Source organism: Pagrus pagrus, assembly GCF_965226575.1.
Source record: "Pagrus pagrus genome assembly, chromosome: 20".
NCBI classification, from domain to species: Eukaryota; Metazoa; Chordata; class Actinopteri; order Spariformes; family Sparidae; genus Pagrus; species Pagrus pagrus.
This window is the reverse complement of record NC_140207.1, coordinates 24529623-24548176: the sequence shown is the minus strand read 5'-3', so window position 1 is coordinate 24548176 and position 18554 is coordinate 24529623. Positions and strand designations below refer to the sequence as shown.

Below are 18554 nucleotides of genomic sequence, written 5' to 3'. Positions count from 1 at the left end.
TGTATTACAAATTACCAAACAAACTACTGTGTGCAAACAAATATACATAAGCTTGTAATAATAATAATAATGACAAATGTCTCAAAGATAGAATGGAAATAGAACAAACAGAAAGAAGGTAGAAGAGAGAGAGAGACTGGAAGGGGAGAGAGAGAGACAGAGAGAGAGAGAGAGCGAGAGAGAGAGAGAGAGAGGAGAGAGAGAGCTAACGATAACATACCGAAGAGGGTAAACAGACTTTGGGGCGTAACCATCTTTAGAGGGAGAGAAGAGCAACAAGCAGCGTGAGACAGGTAGAGAGGTAGAAGAGTCGGAGCGGAGCGGAGGTAGAGATGGACAGATCGATCCAGAACGGAGGTAGGTAGGAGGAATGGTGGTTTTTGTTTTCCCCCCGGAGAGTGATGGAGGTGGTGGGTCATGGAGGGGAGCAGGCGGCAGAAGAGGAGTCATGGAAGGGGGTTTGGAGGGGAGGGGTGGGTTGGTTAATGTGGGAGGAGGAGGTGGAGGAAAGAGGGGTTAAAAGTCCCCCCATCAGCACATGAAGTGGAGGCCGAGGCAGGATGAATGAAGGGGAAAAAGAGGGATGGGAGTCGAGAGAGAGGTGAGAGGGGGAGATGAATAGGGAGGCAAATGCAAATTGGGGGAAAAATAAAAAAATAAAAAGTGAGGAGGGGGAGGGACAAAAAATAAAATATAGGTCAGTACACTGGAATAATGCAGGTAGTTTGGTCAGAGATAATGGCTTGGATCAATGTTTTCTTTCGTCAAAATACAGCAAATAACTTGCGCCAAAATGTCTTTCACCCTGGACAAGCATGGGGTAAAGGTACATTCATGTCAAAATCATAATAAAATCAGCAATATAAAGTCATAACCATGGGATAAAAACAACATGCAGCAGGTCGCAAATCTGAAGATCTACAATCTTTCAGCAAGGGAGAATGGTACTACAAGAGTGTGAGGAGCTGAGGGGGAAAACAGTTAAGAGACCATGCAGTTAGATTTTGTTTAGCAGTACAATTTGGCATGCAAGAGTTGATGTGAAGGCCACTTGAGTAAAACGTGGTGTTCACACAAGTCCGAGAGGCTAAAAGAAAGCTTAAGCACAGTATCTTAACATTAGGGGTTCATGTTTGAATGGTTCAGATACTGTCAAAGGCTCCGCTATGACACATTCATTCACAGCCAGAGAGAACAGACTGATGAGGAAAGAGACAGAGAACATTAGGTGAGACAAATTAGATGCTATTTAAGTCACTGTTTAAACAAAAAAAAAAAAAAAAACGCAGAGGAAGAGGGAGAAAAGACAAGTGTTTCAGAGAGGCAGGTATTTGTTCCCAGAACTGAGACACAGGTTAGGAGACCACAGAATGATTTTATATGAGCTTTCATATGAGCTGAGGAGAGGTGAAGAGAGCTTAGAGAGAAAAACAGAAGAGAGACAGTTAGCCGAGTTAGATACAGTTTGACAAGAGAGGTAGGGGCAGAACATTGGAGGAGGAAAGAGAGGAAAGTATTGGTGCGGTGACAGAAACGGCAAATCCCCTCTCTTACAGGGACATAATGAGTCTTGACCATAAGGGGGAAAATAAAAACAACAGCGAGACCCTGGGCATGTAAAGGACACTAGAAAATACAGCAAAGAAAAAGGTTAGACAAAATGTTTTGCTTCATGTAAAAACTAGGTGGAATAACAAGATGTCCAGTTTGTCTTTTCTAAAAAGGTTTGGCTTCTCAAGGTGTAACGTCAATTGGGCCCTGGTACAGTTTAGTGATTAGTGGCAATCAGAGCAGAAACCATACATGAAATTGCACACAACCTCAGAGCTGTAAATACCTAAAAAAAAATGAAATTGCTGGCTCAGATATTATCAGCCTGACTACAGAAAGAAATTTGTAGAAAGAAAAGCTCAAACAAATCTATGGGTGCACAAAAGCACCCTCTATTTATCACAGAATGTCACAGAAGCATTGTTTCTCACTGCTTACTAACTCTTACTAAGAGTTTCTGAAACTTAATCGTCAAAGATCACAGAATTGTTACAGTTTTATAAGCCAAATGAAGTGGATTAGTTTCAGTTATTCAAGTTGAGTTCTCAGGTCAAATATGTACAAAAAAAATCCCATCATGGACATTCCTATGTATTGTCTGTGACAGACACAAGACAATAAAAATGAAAGCATAAGGAGGACAACTGGCCATCACCAGCAAATAAAAAATAAGAACAGAGGGATGAAGGTGGTGGATAGGAGTGGTGGATTTAAGCCTTAGATGATCCATCTGACTGGTGTTTGTGTGTAGATGTGTTACTGACCTCCTCATTGAGGTTGCTGACCAGCAGGACCCCACTGGACCCCGCCTGTCCAGCCAGGGCCACCCTCCCTGCAGCAGCAGCAGCCGCCGCTGCCGCGCTCAGAGGGTTCAGGGCTCCTGACAGGAAGTAGACAAGACAATCATGGAATGGAGAGCAGCACTTCCACTATACCAAAGCATTACAATAGTAAGCAGGGATGCAATTGGGTACAAGCAACAACAACAAGGTAAAAGGAAGAGAAATAAAAATGTGATCTACCTGGGATCTTACCGAGGAGGGAGTTGGAGTCTTTGCTGAAGGCAGCGGCCACCGTGGGGTCGAGGCTGGGCTGCCCGTCACCAGCAGGCAGCTCAGGCCGCGTGTAGTCGCGACTCTTATCGTTGTTGTACTTGACATTTAGGTTGACCAGCTTGGAGAAGTCGATACGCAGCGTGCAACATGAATTGTAGATGTTCTGGCCATCCAGGGCCTGTCAAGGAAAGAAAAAAAATCATGTTCATCCATGTTCAACAATTATGTTCGGTATGGCAAGGTTAAAAACACCTAACCACACGGTAGTTTATTAGTAGTAAAGATGATTAACATGATTAGTTAGAGATCCAGATAAGAAACCTCTTACCAGTTTGGCCTGCTGTGCATTGACAGGATCGCTGAACTGAAGAAGAGCCTGGAACTGATTGTTCTTGGTGAATGTGATTATCTTCATGACTGTGCCAAACTTGGAGAAAATCTGTCAACAAAACAAAGAAAATACAAACCTTAATATTCTAGTACAAACGGTGTGTATGTTGCATCATAACTGAACCATTTGTTTTTGTATGGAGTCACAACAACTGCTGCGTGCCTGTTGCAGGACATCCAGCGTTACAGGGTAGAACATGTTGTCGATGATGATCCTCAGCACAGGACTGGAAGCTGCAGCAAGGGCCTCCTGTACATCTGAGCTTGGTGACCCACCAGACTGGACTGCCGACACTGCCTGAAGCACGGCCTGGGTCCGCTATGGGCAAACACAAGCCGTTAGTCACTATCTTTAACAATGGAGGCCAACTGACAAGATGGCAACCCACTTTGCTAACAGCTAACTAACTGATGTCAAGAAAACAATTAGTATTGACATACAGGTCCTCAACATCATTATCTTTTCAAGGTTTAGAGCTTGAGTACTTCTGAATATTAATGTATTGAGACAGCAAAATAAAAAGCACTTGTTCTCAACCAAATCTTTAACAGGCACATGAGTAGTAGCCATGTTTTAAAAGCTTTTATGCAATTGAAAGCATACCAATTAATACAATGAACTGTTGGAGTGTTTGATAAAATGAAAACCTGGATAGTCTTAGCAGAATTCCAAAGCATGGTGGTCCATTAGTCAGACTCTACTAACCTGATTGCCAGCATCAGTTTTGAGTTCTTTGTGATTGGAGTACTGAATAAAGACGGGGGCATTGCGGACATGAGGAGTTACAGTGGTGTAGTAGTTCACCATAGTGATGGCCGCCTCTTCTGTTCCCATCTCCAGGAACGCCTTGAAGTAGAAAAAAAGGATATATTTCCACTGTTACTATTCAAGAAGAGAATATCTGATCATCTGTACTTACTTTTCAATATATTTGGACAAACTTCCTACCCATTTTAATTGAATTAAGTAGAATATAATTTATTTAGATATCCTGCAAGTTACAGATAATTTCACCACTGTGATACAACAGAAACTATCAGAGCAGCTAAGATGAAGTTGCCTGAATGTTGGCAGCCACCGATCGATAGAGACTAGCCGACACACCGACATCGGTGCAGTGAGGAGAACAAAGCAGCTATACTTGACAGGAATCTAGGGGACAAATGCCAAGTACCTCCTACAGCCCTCCTCAGCAGTCAGACAATAGGTTTTTGTAGGGACATGCGGGCATGTTTCAGATGCATTTTAAGATAGCAAGACTGAATTATTCCAAGTACTTGCTTGACCACTTGGTCCTTGGCAGGTTAAGATAGAAAATGAAACAAGATTTGACCACAGTCCTCCAGAAAACATACCCGCTTAGGGTGTTAGACGTGGTAGGGATTTTCATTTCTATTACAACAGGCCTATCTGCTTGAAGGTGGTTCATTAGCTGACAAGATGCTTGTATTGTGTAGTGGTCAAAGGAGCGGCTGTAAATACTCCTCCAAGCTTCACTAATTTGGTGACCAACACATTTGATTTCCTATAAATTCTTCACAATAATAGTGTTTTTCACCAGCAGTAACTTATCAAGACTTCTGAAAAAGCTGAAAGCAAACATGATGAAACAGTAGCACACAGCAGATATCTGAACACACGAACAAGGAATGAATGGAGTGGAGAGAAACTGAACTTCAAACTAATAAAAGATTCAATAAGAAGCTACAAAATTACTGAAAGCTGAACACGAAGGCTTTTTGAAAATGCCTCTCTCTCACACAGACATGAGTCTCGCAACACTCTTGTTTGAAGGGGGACATGGGCCGCCATGAGTATGCTGTGCTCGCGAGACATCACCGCAGCCCGCTTGAAGGTGGGGTTGTCGCACTTTGGCTTTATTCCAGAGAAGCCCATCCCAGGCGTGGTAAAACTGGTAATGGAAATGCAAATTGACAAGGCTTGGTTTGACTCGCCAAACGGGCCAGTGGAAAGACCCTAATTGTTATTGCCATCCCACACACCTCTTGTGTCCCCGATCAAATAATCTGTGGTGTTAAAGTGAAGCCTAACGCAATACATCTTGTTCATCCATTTCGTCCACTCACCTGGTTCTTTCCCTTCAGTGTGAGAATATTGGTGACTTTGCCAAAAGGCAAGCCAAGGGCGATGACTTCAGTCTCCGAGGCCTCATTGGGGAGTTTCCTGATGTGAAGCACACGGGATGGCGGGGCCTCCTCCACCCTCAGCTTTTTACTGTCACTGCCATTGGAAGCCCCATCTAAAATGTTAGCATAAAAACCGATTAACTTCGCTAATCACTGCAATGATAGCCCCTTAATTCAAAGAATAAGGGAGATATTTTGTATTTTTGTTGTCAGCCCTTCTCTGAATGACTTACTCCAAAGGATAAGACTAGTCTTACAGTATTCTACATTCTAAAAAAAAACTCAGTTAATGTCCTCAAAAAACTGGCCACTGTAGTTTTAGCAATCCTTATTGAAACCGGAGTAAATAATGCATTTGTAAGAGACTATTTTCAGATCCCAACAAATACAAAGTAATCCACATTTAGTCCTCAACTGAGAATTTGGGGCAGAAGGACAGTGTGTGAGTCAAAATAAACTACAGTGTGTATGTCTTCATGAAAAAAATGTCTGTACACACCGGTCAGATGTTGATTAAACAGCACGATTAGTGGACAGGTGTGCCTTGGACCGGTCACATTAAAATGACACTCTAAAATGGGCAGTTATCACACAACACAATGTCACAGATGTCACAAGACTTGAGGGACCGTGCATTTGATGTGCTGACCACCGTAAATAAAGCTGCCAGTGAATTGAATTGGGGTGGGCAGTATACCGCATACATTTTTTAGTGTATTAAAAATAATGTGCTTCACTTCAGCTGCGATAATATGCAGCAAGAGGGGCAAAACACATTCTCCTAGAACTAAAGTTACATCCAGTAACTGCTGTTTACCTAGCTAATGGTGACTCATGTAACACAAACATGATGTAGGTAGACAAAGCACCAGTCTCTCTGTTGTTGTCGTCGTCTGCAAGAGCCAACACAAACATCTTCCTCTACTCCCAACATCAGAGACAGTAGATAGACTTTACTTGTGATGGGAATTTCCCCACAACAACTGGAAAACTCTCATGTGTGCTCTAACAATTTTACTACAGACTGCCTTATCAACAAGTGCCAGCAATGTAAAAAGCAGGTTGGATCGCTACCGAGTTCAAACATGGAACTCTAATTTTCCAATCTATTGTAGCACGCTGGAGCAATGTGGGAGTATTTAGAATTAAAGGACAGTTGAGAGAAATTGTGTGAAGGTTAAGCCTCATCATGGCTCAAAATAAGGTTTAAAACGTGCAAAGGAGATCACTGTGATTTCTTGTGTCCATTATGTGACACAGTCAATCAGAAAAATAAACCGCGGTTGAGCATAGTTCAGCCACACCCCCAGCTAGGGATGCAACGGTTACCGGTGTCACGGTAAACCACGGTAAAATTCCCGACGGTGAAGGTTATATTTAAGCTTTAATTACCATGGTAACCGCCGCGGTCGATAACCACGGTCTGGAAAACTTGCGAGATACTTTATCCAAGTCTCCCTGTGCAGGCGCAGCGTACAACGTGCGCTTGTTTTGTAGTGAAGAAGACATGGGAGGGAGGACATGATAGTAGCGGCCCTTAAGGTATTTTTCCGCCTTCAAAGAGAACCAAATCTGAAGTCTGGGTGTATTTTGGTTATTATAAGAATGCTCAGGGACAGCTGGTCGAGGATGGCAGCCCTATCTGCAGGAGCTGCAAGAAGAAAGTTGTTGCGAGGGGCGGCAACACATCCAATTTACTTACTCATTTGCACGACCATCACCCTCAACTTTTCAGCGAATGCAAGGTAAGTTAACCTTTTGCTCTGGTGCATGATGTAGGCTACGTGTATGTCGAGTTTTCTCTGTCTAATTTGCTGTTGTCACTAATCTAAACTGACCAGATAGTGGTATAACTGAACAAAGTTGATCCGTGATTTGGCACGTTATCTGAACTGCTTATTAATTGCAGATTTCACTTTTTAAAGTCGCCCTAATAATTCCCCAAATATTGATGCAGAGCTGCAGTGAGGAGGATTTGAGACAAACACGTACTGGGTGGGCTGAGTAAGTGAATGCAAACTGACTGAGATGACTGACTTTCATCTCAGCTCCGTTCACCGGAGCAGCGTCTACCTGTGGCTCAGCAGCCATTTGACCAATCGGATCGACCGAGTCCATTGACAACAGACGAGCAAGCAGACAGAGACAGACAGCCAATATATATAAGTAATATCAGAAATATATAATACTTGTGGATTATTTGTAGAATAGACTATATATAAAGAATAATATGTGGTGAATATAACAAGTGATAGAGATAAGAGCCAAAATAGAGTATTCATAATTAATTTAACAATAATCCTTTTTGTTTTGATCTAAAAAGTTATCCAACCTGTTTCTCACTTTTTGTGATCTAAATTGTGAGTTTTGTGATCTGTTGGTTGCACCCTTAGTATTAAGTAACAATGACAGTAATAATTAAAAATGACATTTTCTATTCATTTTTTCACAGAGAGGGTCTGCTGGCCAATCGAGTGCTACTGCCAGTACATCTCATTCTACCTCTTTAACGCAGACATCACAGGACGCGTTTCAAAAACAGGCTGCTTATACCCTGACCCTTATAATCTATATAATAAATCTATTTAAATATAAATCTTGGTGAAATTATTTCAATTTATCAGTGTTTTCAACATTTTGAAGACATTTTTTAAAAATACCGCGGTATACCGATAACCGTGATAATTTTGGTCACTATAACGGCGGTGTGAAATTTTCATACCGTTACATCCCTACCCCCAGCCATGCTGAAACAGACACAGACCTGCAGCTCTCAGCAGCAGAGGAGAGCGTGCCATTTTTTCCTTGCACATGGCCATGAACACTTTAACATGTGAATTTTCACTACTTGTGACATATGCAAAGCCCCATATGTTTTGAACATTTTTAGGCCCTCAAAAATGTGACTTATTTTTGCTAAGAATAATAACTCCTTGCATTTCAAGAGGGGAAAATAGGGTAAGGCTAAATATTCAGGCCATCCTTGAGCAGTGTCATGAAAAACACAATGCTGCATACAGTAAAAACATGTTTAGGTACTTAATATTAGTAATGTTTAGCCCCTACAGAGTTGCTTCTGTTTTCTTTAGCTTTCAGCATAAGATTATTGATGGCTAAGAGGAAACCTGGATATATCAAATATACTGTAAACATTACAGCTTGTTCCACTTGAGATGTATTAAATGACTATATTGTGTACAAACTGTCACGTAAATGTTTTAAGCAGTCAGGATGTAATTCACTTTGGAGTTTCGCTTCTCTCACTCTCTCCTAATGCCCTCTCACAGTAGACGGCACACTCCACCGCCCATCCGGAAAACTCTCCTGCACGCATGTGTGTTTTGGTATCAGGTGAAGAGGGAAGAGAGCATGGAGAGAGCAAAAACAAGTGAAGAGCCCAAGTGAGTTTGGGAGTGTTCAGAGATGGTAACTGAAGATTGAGACGGATGACTTGGTTACAAAGAAAAACAGCACTGGATCTATCATCTGGCAATGGTTTGGATTTTGGAAGATGTTGAATAAAGCACGGTTATTTACAAAATATGCTGCAAAACCATTGCCACAAAAGGTAGCAGTACCACAAATTTGTTTCACCAGCTGAGATGCCATCCACTACAAAACGAAGAATGCCTCAAACTCTGCATGTCCACATCTCCACCCACGCCAACTAAAATGTCAAAGGAACCAGCCCCGAAGCAAATGGCTTCTTTGTTTGCCAAATCGATCCCATATGACACAAAAAGCCCAAAATGGAACAAGATCACGGCTGCAGTAACAAAACACATTGCCGAAGACATGGCCCCAGTTAGTGTTGTGGAAAAGCCAGGAGTCAAAAATCTCATTAAGACACTTAAAAGTCACACCCAAAGTATGATTTGCCTGGCTGCAAATTTTTTGCAGAGAAAGCGCTACCAGAGTTGTAAATTTCAGTGAGAGAAAAGGTGGCCCACCAGCTATCAAATGTGACCCACTTCTCCACAACTAAGATCTGTGGTCCAACAGAACCTGTGAGCCCTATCTCAGCGTAACAGTACATTACATCGACAACTGGACGTTGAAAAGTTTGTGTCTCCAAACAAGCTTTTTTCCGGATGATCATACAGGAGAGCTCGTTGCACAAGGGCTGCAAGATGCTCTCATGGAACTTTTCAGAAACTCGTCATGTCAGCATCACCATAAAAAAAAGTATAGTTAATCAAAGCTGTGAGCCTGATTGAGTGGACAAGACTGCAGTGTTTTGGCCATCAGCTGCACCTTGTGATTGGTGAGTATTTGCGTACTAGGAAAATAGTAATCCTTTTTTTTTATTTCAACAATGGTAAGCATTTCATAATTTGTCACATGCCATTAATAACTGAGAGTATTTCCTGATTTTTTTCATGATAAGTGCATTTTTTTTTAAGTGTTTCAAATTCTTGTTGAATGCACTTTTTTGTTGCTTTGAGCTGTTTTTGTTACAAGTCTTTGAGAACTAGGCCACAGTACCATGCCATTATTTATTTTCATTTGTTAAAAGTAGGGCCCGACCGATTTATCGGCGAGCTGATTAAATCGGCTGCCAGCTGTTGCAAGCGTTTTCAACGCGTTGAAAACGCGTTGAAAACGCTTTTCTGGTCCGAGTTTGATTCATGATAAATCCGTGGTATATTACTGAGATGATCAGTCGGTCTTCCTGTCGGCGTGAAGAGCAGTAGCTAATGGTGCCTTGTTGTAGGCCTAATGTTGGATGGTTGTCATGTTAATATGCTGCTTGACTCAGCAATAAAAAGGATTTGAAATTATTTTTCTGCCTTTAATTCTTTGTAGAAGTGTCTGAAAGGCTCAAAAGCAGCCATTTGTTCAAAAAAAAAAAAAGTAAATATGTAGATATATTACTTAAATTAATACAATTTTAAAACTTTATATATAAAAAAAAAAAATCGGCCGATTAATCGGTTATCTGATTTCCCCCCCCCTAATAATCGGTATTGGCCCCAAAAAATCCAGATCGGTCGGGCCCTAGTTAAAAGCTGACGAGTGCAGCTGCCTGGTTCAAAATAAAAATTTTGCTAAATTTAACTTGATTGTGATTTTCCCCTTTTTGCATGCAAATTTTAAAAAATTCTAATAGAAGGGACTACCTGAATCAGCATACTGGTGTCATGTTATGCATCAAAGGGTTGAATTTTACATTTATACAGTGAATTAGAGGTGACTTCAAAATATTGCGACATATATGGTGTATTGCGCTATAGCCTAAAAATACCGCAATTTTACTTATAGGCCATATTGCCCAGTCCTAACCTGGAGTATAAATTCTTCTTAATCTATTTAAGCACTCAATTCTACAACAATCCTAATTACAATTCCATGTAAATGCATAATGGCAGAAGCTGACTGCTCACAGGTAGGACTGACAATAGCAGCTTACGTTTATGTGCAGTTAATACTATCGTCTCAGTTGCGATAAAGAATATTACCTCTCAATTCTCAACTCAATAAAGCTGAGAAATACACATTTCTCTTACTGGACAACTGAACAGGTAATTACATCTTAAATAGCTGGTCCAGGATATGTCACTCTTGGTCATTAAATTATTTAATTCATTTTCAATTTTTAACCAATCTGACACAGTCTGGGGCACATTGCCCTGTCCACGGCATCAAACTCTAAGCAATTTGTCATTTGCACACTGATATGAAACCGGTCGAATGCTGTCACATGACACAACACAATGACAATGCATCTGTCTAAAGCAGGGCCACAGTCTTTTCTAACCTTAGACTAAATAAATAAAATCTCTTTGTGTTCATGACTGAATAAACTGAAATAAACAAACTGACCTTAAAGGAATTTCATACTGTTTTTTTTTGTTCATACTGGCTTCAAACAATGTTCTGGGGAACTTGTTTTCCTCCGAGAACAGCTTGTTTATTTAGTCATGGGGAAAATAAATATTTCTGAGTTTGTATCATTACCTCTTTCATATTGTCAATATTAAAACTCTGGCAGTGCACTGGGATGATGCGCTGGTGCGCTTAGAGAAAAAATGCTACATGTGGGTCAACAATAGCTGCTGTATGATCGACACAGCCCCCATTGCAGTTTACTTTCGGTTTGCTTTTTATTTCAGGGTTCCTACAGGTTTCTTCAAGTTAAATTTAAGACTTTTTAAGACCTTTTTAAGACCATTCATATCAAAAATTAATACCTATTTTTCTGCCTATTTCACGGCCCTAGCGGCAAAAAAGAATGAAATCCTTGAATTTCGGAGTGTCAATTTATTTAACAAACAAAAGACGTCCACAGTACTCAAAAGAGATGTCTCAATGTGATTTACTGGCGTAAATCTAGCGTTCTGAGCAATTTCACTTGGGCTGCGTTGCATTCGCCATTATTGGTTCCGTCCATACAGTCTATGTTTCAGCCGCTCTTTATTTACGTTCTTTGATCAAAATAATAGTGGTTGACAAATGCATGGATTAAAGTAAAAAAAATCTTTTGACTGAAATGTTTTTTCGAGCTGTAGCCAAGTCATATTCCCAATTTGTAATTTGTGAAACATGTTACAGGGCATTTTACTTGACACGTGCTAAAAAAATAAGTTTGAGATTTACAGCCTCACCCCACACCATATTCTCTAATGCAGACATCAAGTTTAAATATTTGACAGTGTTTTACAGGAGGATGATCTGAACAGCTGTTCTATACACAGTTAAAATGTTTTTGTCTTTTCAATGTAATTTTCAATCTATGAAATCAATCTGTGCCTTTTTTTTGCCAAGCTTCTCTCAGGTTTTACTCTTTCAAATAATCAACCATCTACAGAACTTTTCAGCACGCTATTTTTCTACTTCTTCTCATCATCATTATCATTAATTATTATTAATAATATTGTTTACAGTGAGCCTCTTATCGTTTAACAGAAAAATACATCATACAAACAGCAACTTTTGCAGCCTTGTCAGTCTGATGGCGAGTTCTCACTTTCTGTCATCACTAACATGTTAATAATCAAAGAAGCTCTGAGGCTTTGTTCTATATGTTATAATACAAGATTTCAGCATTGAGCTACAATCAGGCTACATTCATGACTCTGTACAGTCAAACTAACCAAAAACTTCTTATTGATCATCATTATAAAGTTGGGCGGTCCTGTAACCATGGTAACTCACGGTGCCAGAGGGGAGGGAGAGACGCTGAATGAAGCCGTTTACACAGATACACTGCAGACAAAGTCCAGACTATAGTTGTTGTTTCACACATGAAGCACACAACAGGAGACTCTCCGTGTCAGACGAGTTCTCACGTGCTGACTCAACTCAGCTGATAACGTAGCAGCGCAACGAGTCCCTGCTAGCTAAGCAGCTAAACTTTAGCGCCGCTCCGTGTTGAGATCCCGCCCCGTGTGGGTCTCTACACTGTCATTGGTCAGGTGAGCACACTGTTAACGATACCATTGGCTGTAGAGTGTGACAATCTGTCAATAAACATCAGCCAACAGTTCTCCTCTGATCTACAGTGATCTCACAAGTTTGAATGACGGAAATCCATCGTAGCGACGGAGGACTTTAATCCATGCAAATGAAACTTTTGACGAAAAATGCGATACGGAGAAGTTACATACAGCACAAAATTTAAGACCCAGATATCAAAATTCAAGACTTTTTCAAGTCTTTTTAAGGTATTATTTCCAAATTCATAAATTCAATGCTTTTAAGACTTTTTAAGACCCCGCGGGAACCCTGTTATTTGACATCGGAACATCAGAGCTAGGAGGATGTGGGTACATGACATGATCCATAGAAGGCAAAAACATGGTGAATATTATCGCCTAGGCCAGGAATAAGGAATAGAGACACGTTGACCTCACCAGCTCCTTTCTGAAAAGTTGAGATTTTCAACTTGAAGCGCTCAGAGAAGGTCGCTATGCGCTGCGCCTTTTTCTCTGGGCGTCCATCTGCTGCTGCAGACACTCATTGGGAGCAAATTAAAATGGCACGCCGAAAAAAACGCTATGTTGTCAGAGGCCCCAACTACAGTAGAATTTATTTTGAGAATTGTCGATCCATCTCTGCAGGGGTCTGGTTACTCAAGATCACTAGAGGTTGTTATCGTTAAGCTACCTAGGTAAAAACAGCCTGAGATTCTTTATCTGACTTTATTAGACAGCTCCCTGGGGTAACATTGGCTTGGATGGGGGTGTTGTGTAGCATTAGTAGACTGGGACTTTGATTAAAGATCTAACAAAACCCTGGTGTATTTTTTTGACATTGTTCCCATTTTGCTGGCAGTGTTTAATAGCCTAACTGTGTCCATCTTCTCTTTGTGGCAGCATGAACAGCTCTTTCAGTCTTCCATAATTCTGCAATGTCTTTGAGATGCCTCTGATATCAACTGAAGAGTGAGGAGGCATTAAAATGCAGTGGTATCCACTATGTCTGTTCCAGTCACACGCTGTGGTGTGTGGGTGCCCACCTACTGAGGAGCGTGATGTTATTCAGACACTAAATAGCTCCCACGAGAGAACGGTTCAACTCACGCAGCCTGTTTCAGACTTTTCAAACACCTATTAATCCTTCCTTTCAATGCCTTCTGTCACTTCCAATCAAATGGCTTCATGCAAATTCTGTCAAGCCCCTCCCTATTCAGGGGTGGTCGGAACGAACTCACCACTGATACTGCTCATGCCAGAGTTGGGACTGTTGTACATACTCAGCTCGTCTGATCCTCTCTGCGGACAAAAAAAAGACAGACAAGACGGTCAGGCATAGTTGTGAAATAATGGGGAAAACTATTTCCATTTTCCAGACAGGCCCTCAAAGACAACAATAAAACAGATGTCTCTGAAGACAGCTTAAAGTAACAAAAGCAGGGTAGAGGAGTAGGTGGAAAGAGACATAAAACAGCAGAAGAGTAGTCTGGCTCCTCCTTTTCTGGTGTGGGTTTAATCTTGCTGAATTTAAGATGTCAACAAGTGTCATTTCATCCTGAGCTATACTGGGTCCCAGAGGGCTTGCCGGAGCTGACGGCCGCCCTGTGCTCTTAAACCTGACTGATGGGATGAAGAGGAACCTGGCTAGGGACCCATTACACACACAACTTTATAATAGCTTCATGCACCCCTCCTTGTTTCTGTCTGACTGAATTTGAACCAATTGTTCTTTTGTCACTAACATTCTTTATGGTTACGATAAACTAGATGTTGCAGGCCCTGCTACAGCGACATGTCACAAATAAATTGAAAGGGCAATAAAGTTGTCGGACTTGGGCCAAAATGTGGGCACACAGTGCCCAAGCTGCAAGAGTTGAAGAAAAGATTTCTCTTGCAACAGCTGGCAACTATCTCTGTTGTGTATGACACTGAAATATTGATGAATTAAGCACCATGGCAAAGACCCACCATATCAGAGGAATCAGTATTTTATGACTGTTCCGTTTCCCTTTGAGAGACGACTTTAACTTTGTTTTGTGCAGACAGAAATGCAGCTGGCACTCAACAAATCAGGTTAGGTAGCCAGAACAACAACGCGCTTACACAAAGAAACAGGTTTGTTTGGTGATCAGCAGGGACACAAGCCCTACCCATTTCATTAAATCATTCTCATGCTGTAAAAGCTCAAAACAAATTATTTCAAGAAATCTCATTGTTCTGCCGTTAACACCAGAGTACAACGCGGAAATAAAATGAAATATAGTTCAGTCTTTTGGGCATTTTTTTTTTTTAAATACAACACTGTCCTCGGGATAAGACAGTTCTCCATGTGTGATTTTTCATATTTTTGTTCAGTGGAATCTAATGTACATCCATTATAACCATCAGGCCAACAAATTAACATTTTTAAAAAATCCACTGTCTTAAATGTCAATATTAGCTGATTTTCTTGAATCATAGTAACCTAATTTCATATTTGTGTTTTGATCAGACAAAACATGACACCACCACTGGGCTCCACGGATCAGTCAAAGGCATTTCACCATTTTCTGAAATGATTAACAGATTAATCAAGAAAACACACTGATTGGTAATGAATACGATTGCGATTTAGTGCCCCAGTAGATATTAATACTTCCCCCTTTGACGAAAATGAGAAAACTATAGGGAAGCCTTACAGCCTCAGTGTTCAATGTTAAGAGCTGTTAACACTGAACATTGGCCTTTGAGAAATATCTCACGTTAAGACATGTCAACAAGAATAATGTAAACGCAACACTGCTTTTTATGCAAGTCAGAGGTATAGCTATGTGACCACTCACTGCTGTCCTCCTCAAGGCCTTCACTAATATTCCAATAATAAGTTAACCCATAAATGCATACCATGGGGCTTTAGTGCCTCGGACTATAACACACCCTGTATTCATTTATTTTGTTGTTTTTCTCCAAACAGTTGATCAAATCAATAGAAACCCCGATATGGAAGACTGTTACATTTATATTAGACCCTGACCAACATGTTGGTGGGCCGACATTGGCCTATCACAGATATATCAATATCACTGCTATGTTGTGCAATATACGCTGAAATGAAAACCTTTTTTAGTGATTATAATGCAGAAAAAGATGCTTAGGATTATTAAACTCCCAGTTGTAAATTGTTAAATATCCTGCTTACATTTCATATACAAGTGTTTGATGGAGTTTATCTGCCGATATGTATCGATATAAGAATTTGTAACTTCCCAATCTGCATCAGCCCCAAAAATCGAATACTGTCGGACTCTAATTTTCATTTGTGGTTCATGGATGCAAGTAATGGTGGCCCATGTTGTATTTCCCTGTTCATCCTCATGATCGCACTAATGTCTCACTGTTACAATGAACAGGTACAGACACAATAATAAAAAAAGTCTGTTATTATTAGCTTGCTGTCACAGTAACGTGACAGTGCAGCCCTGGGGTGTCAGTGCAGAGCATTCTTTCATTTAATACCAGAGGGTTCTGGTGACAGTTACTCTGGAAATGAAGACGTACCTGGGGCCACTGATGAGAAATTCGATTATGTACCTTTTATTAATTGGGTCATTTAACTTTGTCAAGGGGAGCCTTGCTTGACCTGCCGCTAAGGTTGCCGGTTTTCAGAACCTTCAACTGAGAAACAAAAATCAGTCTACCCATGCTCAAATGCAAAACAGTGGATCTGTGCACACAGTGCACACAATGGTGTTGCAAGGACTGTGATTTGTGAATACTGTGCAGACTTCTTTGGGCTTGGTAGTTGCCTGTCTTGGAATAGTTAAAGTAAGTTATGTGTGAGATAGTAATATGAACATGAAATATCATAGGTCATGCCAAATCAATGAATTTAGACACACCTGATACCTGTAAATAATTGTAAAAAAGAATGGTTTAATCTGCATTAAGCCACTATATGTGACCTGTCACTAAAGACCCAAGGTATGTAGGAATGTTTGAAAAACACCTGTACATTCAAGGGTTAATGCTAATGCCAGCCTATCAGAGATATATCACTATCTGTGGATTTGTGCTGCTGATATGAAGTTAGCTTTCTTTTCTGTTTTTCTAACAGGACAAAATGCAGAAAAAGATGCTTGTAGTAGTTTATACCCCTGAAGTTTATTACCGTTTGAGTGCACTGGATCAGTTTAATGTTAAACTGTAAAATGTCTTGCCTCCTTTCCCTTTTCACAACTGTCTCTGTCAATATATCAATTCATATACTGATAACACAGTATTTTATTTTCCAATATCTATTTCTCTAATCTCTATTTGTGTTGTTCACCCACAGCAGTACAAGAAATACCAATGTGTCTGTTTCATAATGCAACAAAAAGCACTCCTACAATGTCCAAGGCAGCACCAAGCAAAACACAAAGTAGAAAACTCACCTTCACTCCAACTGCAACATCACTGATGCTGAAAGAGAAATTCATATGGTTAAAATAAGGAGATTTAAAATGGGAAAAGAATCAAAAAGATACAAAAAAAGAAAAGCTCCAGTCAGATAGACAAGCATGAGATGTTGGTCACCCTTTGTTGGAGGACTCATTTGTGACATACTCTGTATGTCTAATGAGTCTATTATCTATATAGTCACTGTTGGGTTCTGACGCATCACATATTGAACAATATGCAAAACACTGACATCTTTTAAACAGGTATTTGTTACAGTAAGTGAATGGCTGCAGAAATGCAAGCTAGTTTTAATCTACCAACAAACTTATATGAGGGCTGAAGGCTATGAGAGACAAGATATTTGACAGATATTTTGATTGAAATTTCAGTCGTGGTTTTAGTTGGAATGGAATTGCATTTAATCTTCCCCCGCATAGAGAATGGGATTTCTAGGGTGACATCTCTCTGGCCTCAAAATGCCTCATTTACAATATTACATTGTGACACATTTGACCTTTTTATCGAAATATGTGCATTTCCTACAATGTGGATACTGAACTTGACCATATTTTGACTTTGGCAGTGTTTTTTTAATTAATTGTTCATCTTTAATATACAGCTGTGTCTGTGTAACCTCTCTTAACCACATAATCATCTGATTTCATGTTGTTGTGCTGTTCTATCAGCCTGTTTACCAGCGGGCTCATTTACGACCCTCACATCTTCACTAACACTTGGGTCATGCTTCGTTCAAAGGATGGTCAACTGACAGTCTTTGACTGACACACCCAATAACACTTAGTGTAACATTCGATGTTATATACACGTTAAAGCCAATTAAGTGCAACAGTACTAGTGTAATATCAATGGTAGCTGCCTTTTAACACCGTCCAACTTTCCACCTTATTAGAAGTGTTTGTTGTTTTCTGGCACACACTGATCAAAAACCAGGACCCATCTCATGTTATCAAAACACACAGTAGATTTACTGGACCGCTAACTAAAACCTAGCTTGTTGGCTACAACACAAAGGATAACGTTACTGTACGTCAGTTAGCATAACGGTTTGCTAAACTTCACTAGCCGCTTCGTTAGCACCCTGCTGCAGAATACTATTATGGAGAGCAAGTGCATTATGGAGTATTATTAACATGTCTCCCTTGGACGCCGTCAAACACGCCATGCATTTTATCAAAGCTATGTAACAATGCAGCGAATGTAATAAACAGCGGCCGTTAGCTAAGTTATGCTACCATGCTAACATTAGGTACTTCCTTAATGGAAGAGAGCGCGTGGCTATGGAAACCCGCTAACACAAGCATACGACTCCTCAGCTTCTCCTTAAAATGACGCATTCACATACCCCGAGCTTTATACAACGTCAATATAAGTCAAATGAGCTATAGTTAGCATCGCTGAGCAGGTATTACCCGTCCATTTCTGTAGAAATTTCTCCGTGCCGTCGCTTTCGGTCCTGTTGTCTCTCCAGTCTACACCGACACTGTGCACGTACACATACACACGAGAGCAAAATGGAGGCAGTGTGAAGTTACAAGACGATGCAGCGGCGGAAATG

At 40.5% G+C, this 18554-nt stretch overlaps 1 protein-coding gene across 3 annotated transcripts in view; it reads right to left on the bottom strand.

Annotated features, from left to right (window-relative positions):
• The window catches only part of LOC311249845 (polypyrimidine tract-binding protein 2-like), a 25128-nt gene extending 6608 nt beyond the window's left edge, over positions 1-18520 (bottom strand). Inside the window, exons 1-10 of one of the 3 annotated variants that reach the window (XM_084341167.1) lie at positions 18409-18520; positions 16972-16999; positions 13798-13858; positions 5085-5257; positions 3703-3843; positions 3160-3315; positions 2935-3045; positions 2574-2784; positions 2316-2431; positions 221-254 (exon numbers count right to left, since the gene is read on the bottom strand). In XM_084341167.1, coding sequence (XP_084197293.1) covers positions 221-254; positions 2316-2431; positions 2574-2784; positions 2935-3045; positions 3160-3315; positions 3703-3843; positions 5085-5257; positions 13798-13858; positions 16972-16999; positions 18409-18416 — 1039 coding nt within the window. In that variant the 5' untranslated portion in view covers positions 18417-18520. The remainder of the gene's footprint in view (positions 1-220; positions 255-2315; positions 2432-2573; positions 2785-2934; positions 3046-3159; positions 3316-3702; positions 3844-5084; positions 5258-13797; positions 13859-16971; positions 17000-18408) is intronic. The other 2 variants (XM_084341168.1, XM_084341169.1) reach the window with 2 other exon arrangements.
• Between the last annotated feature and the right edge of the window lie 34 nt (positions 18521-18554).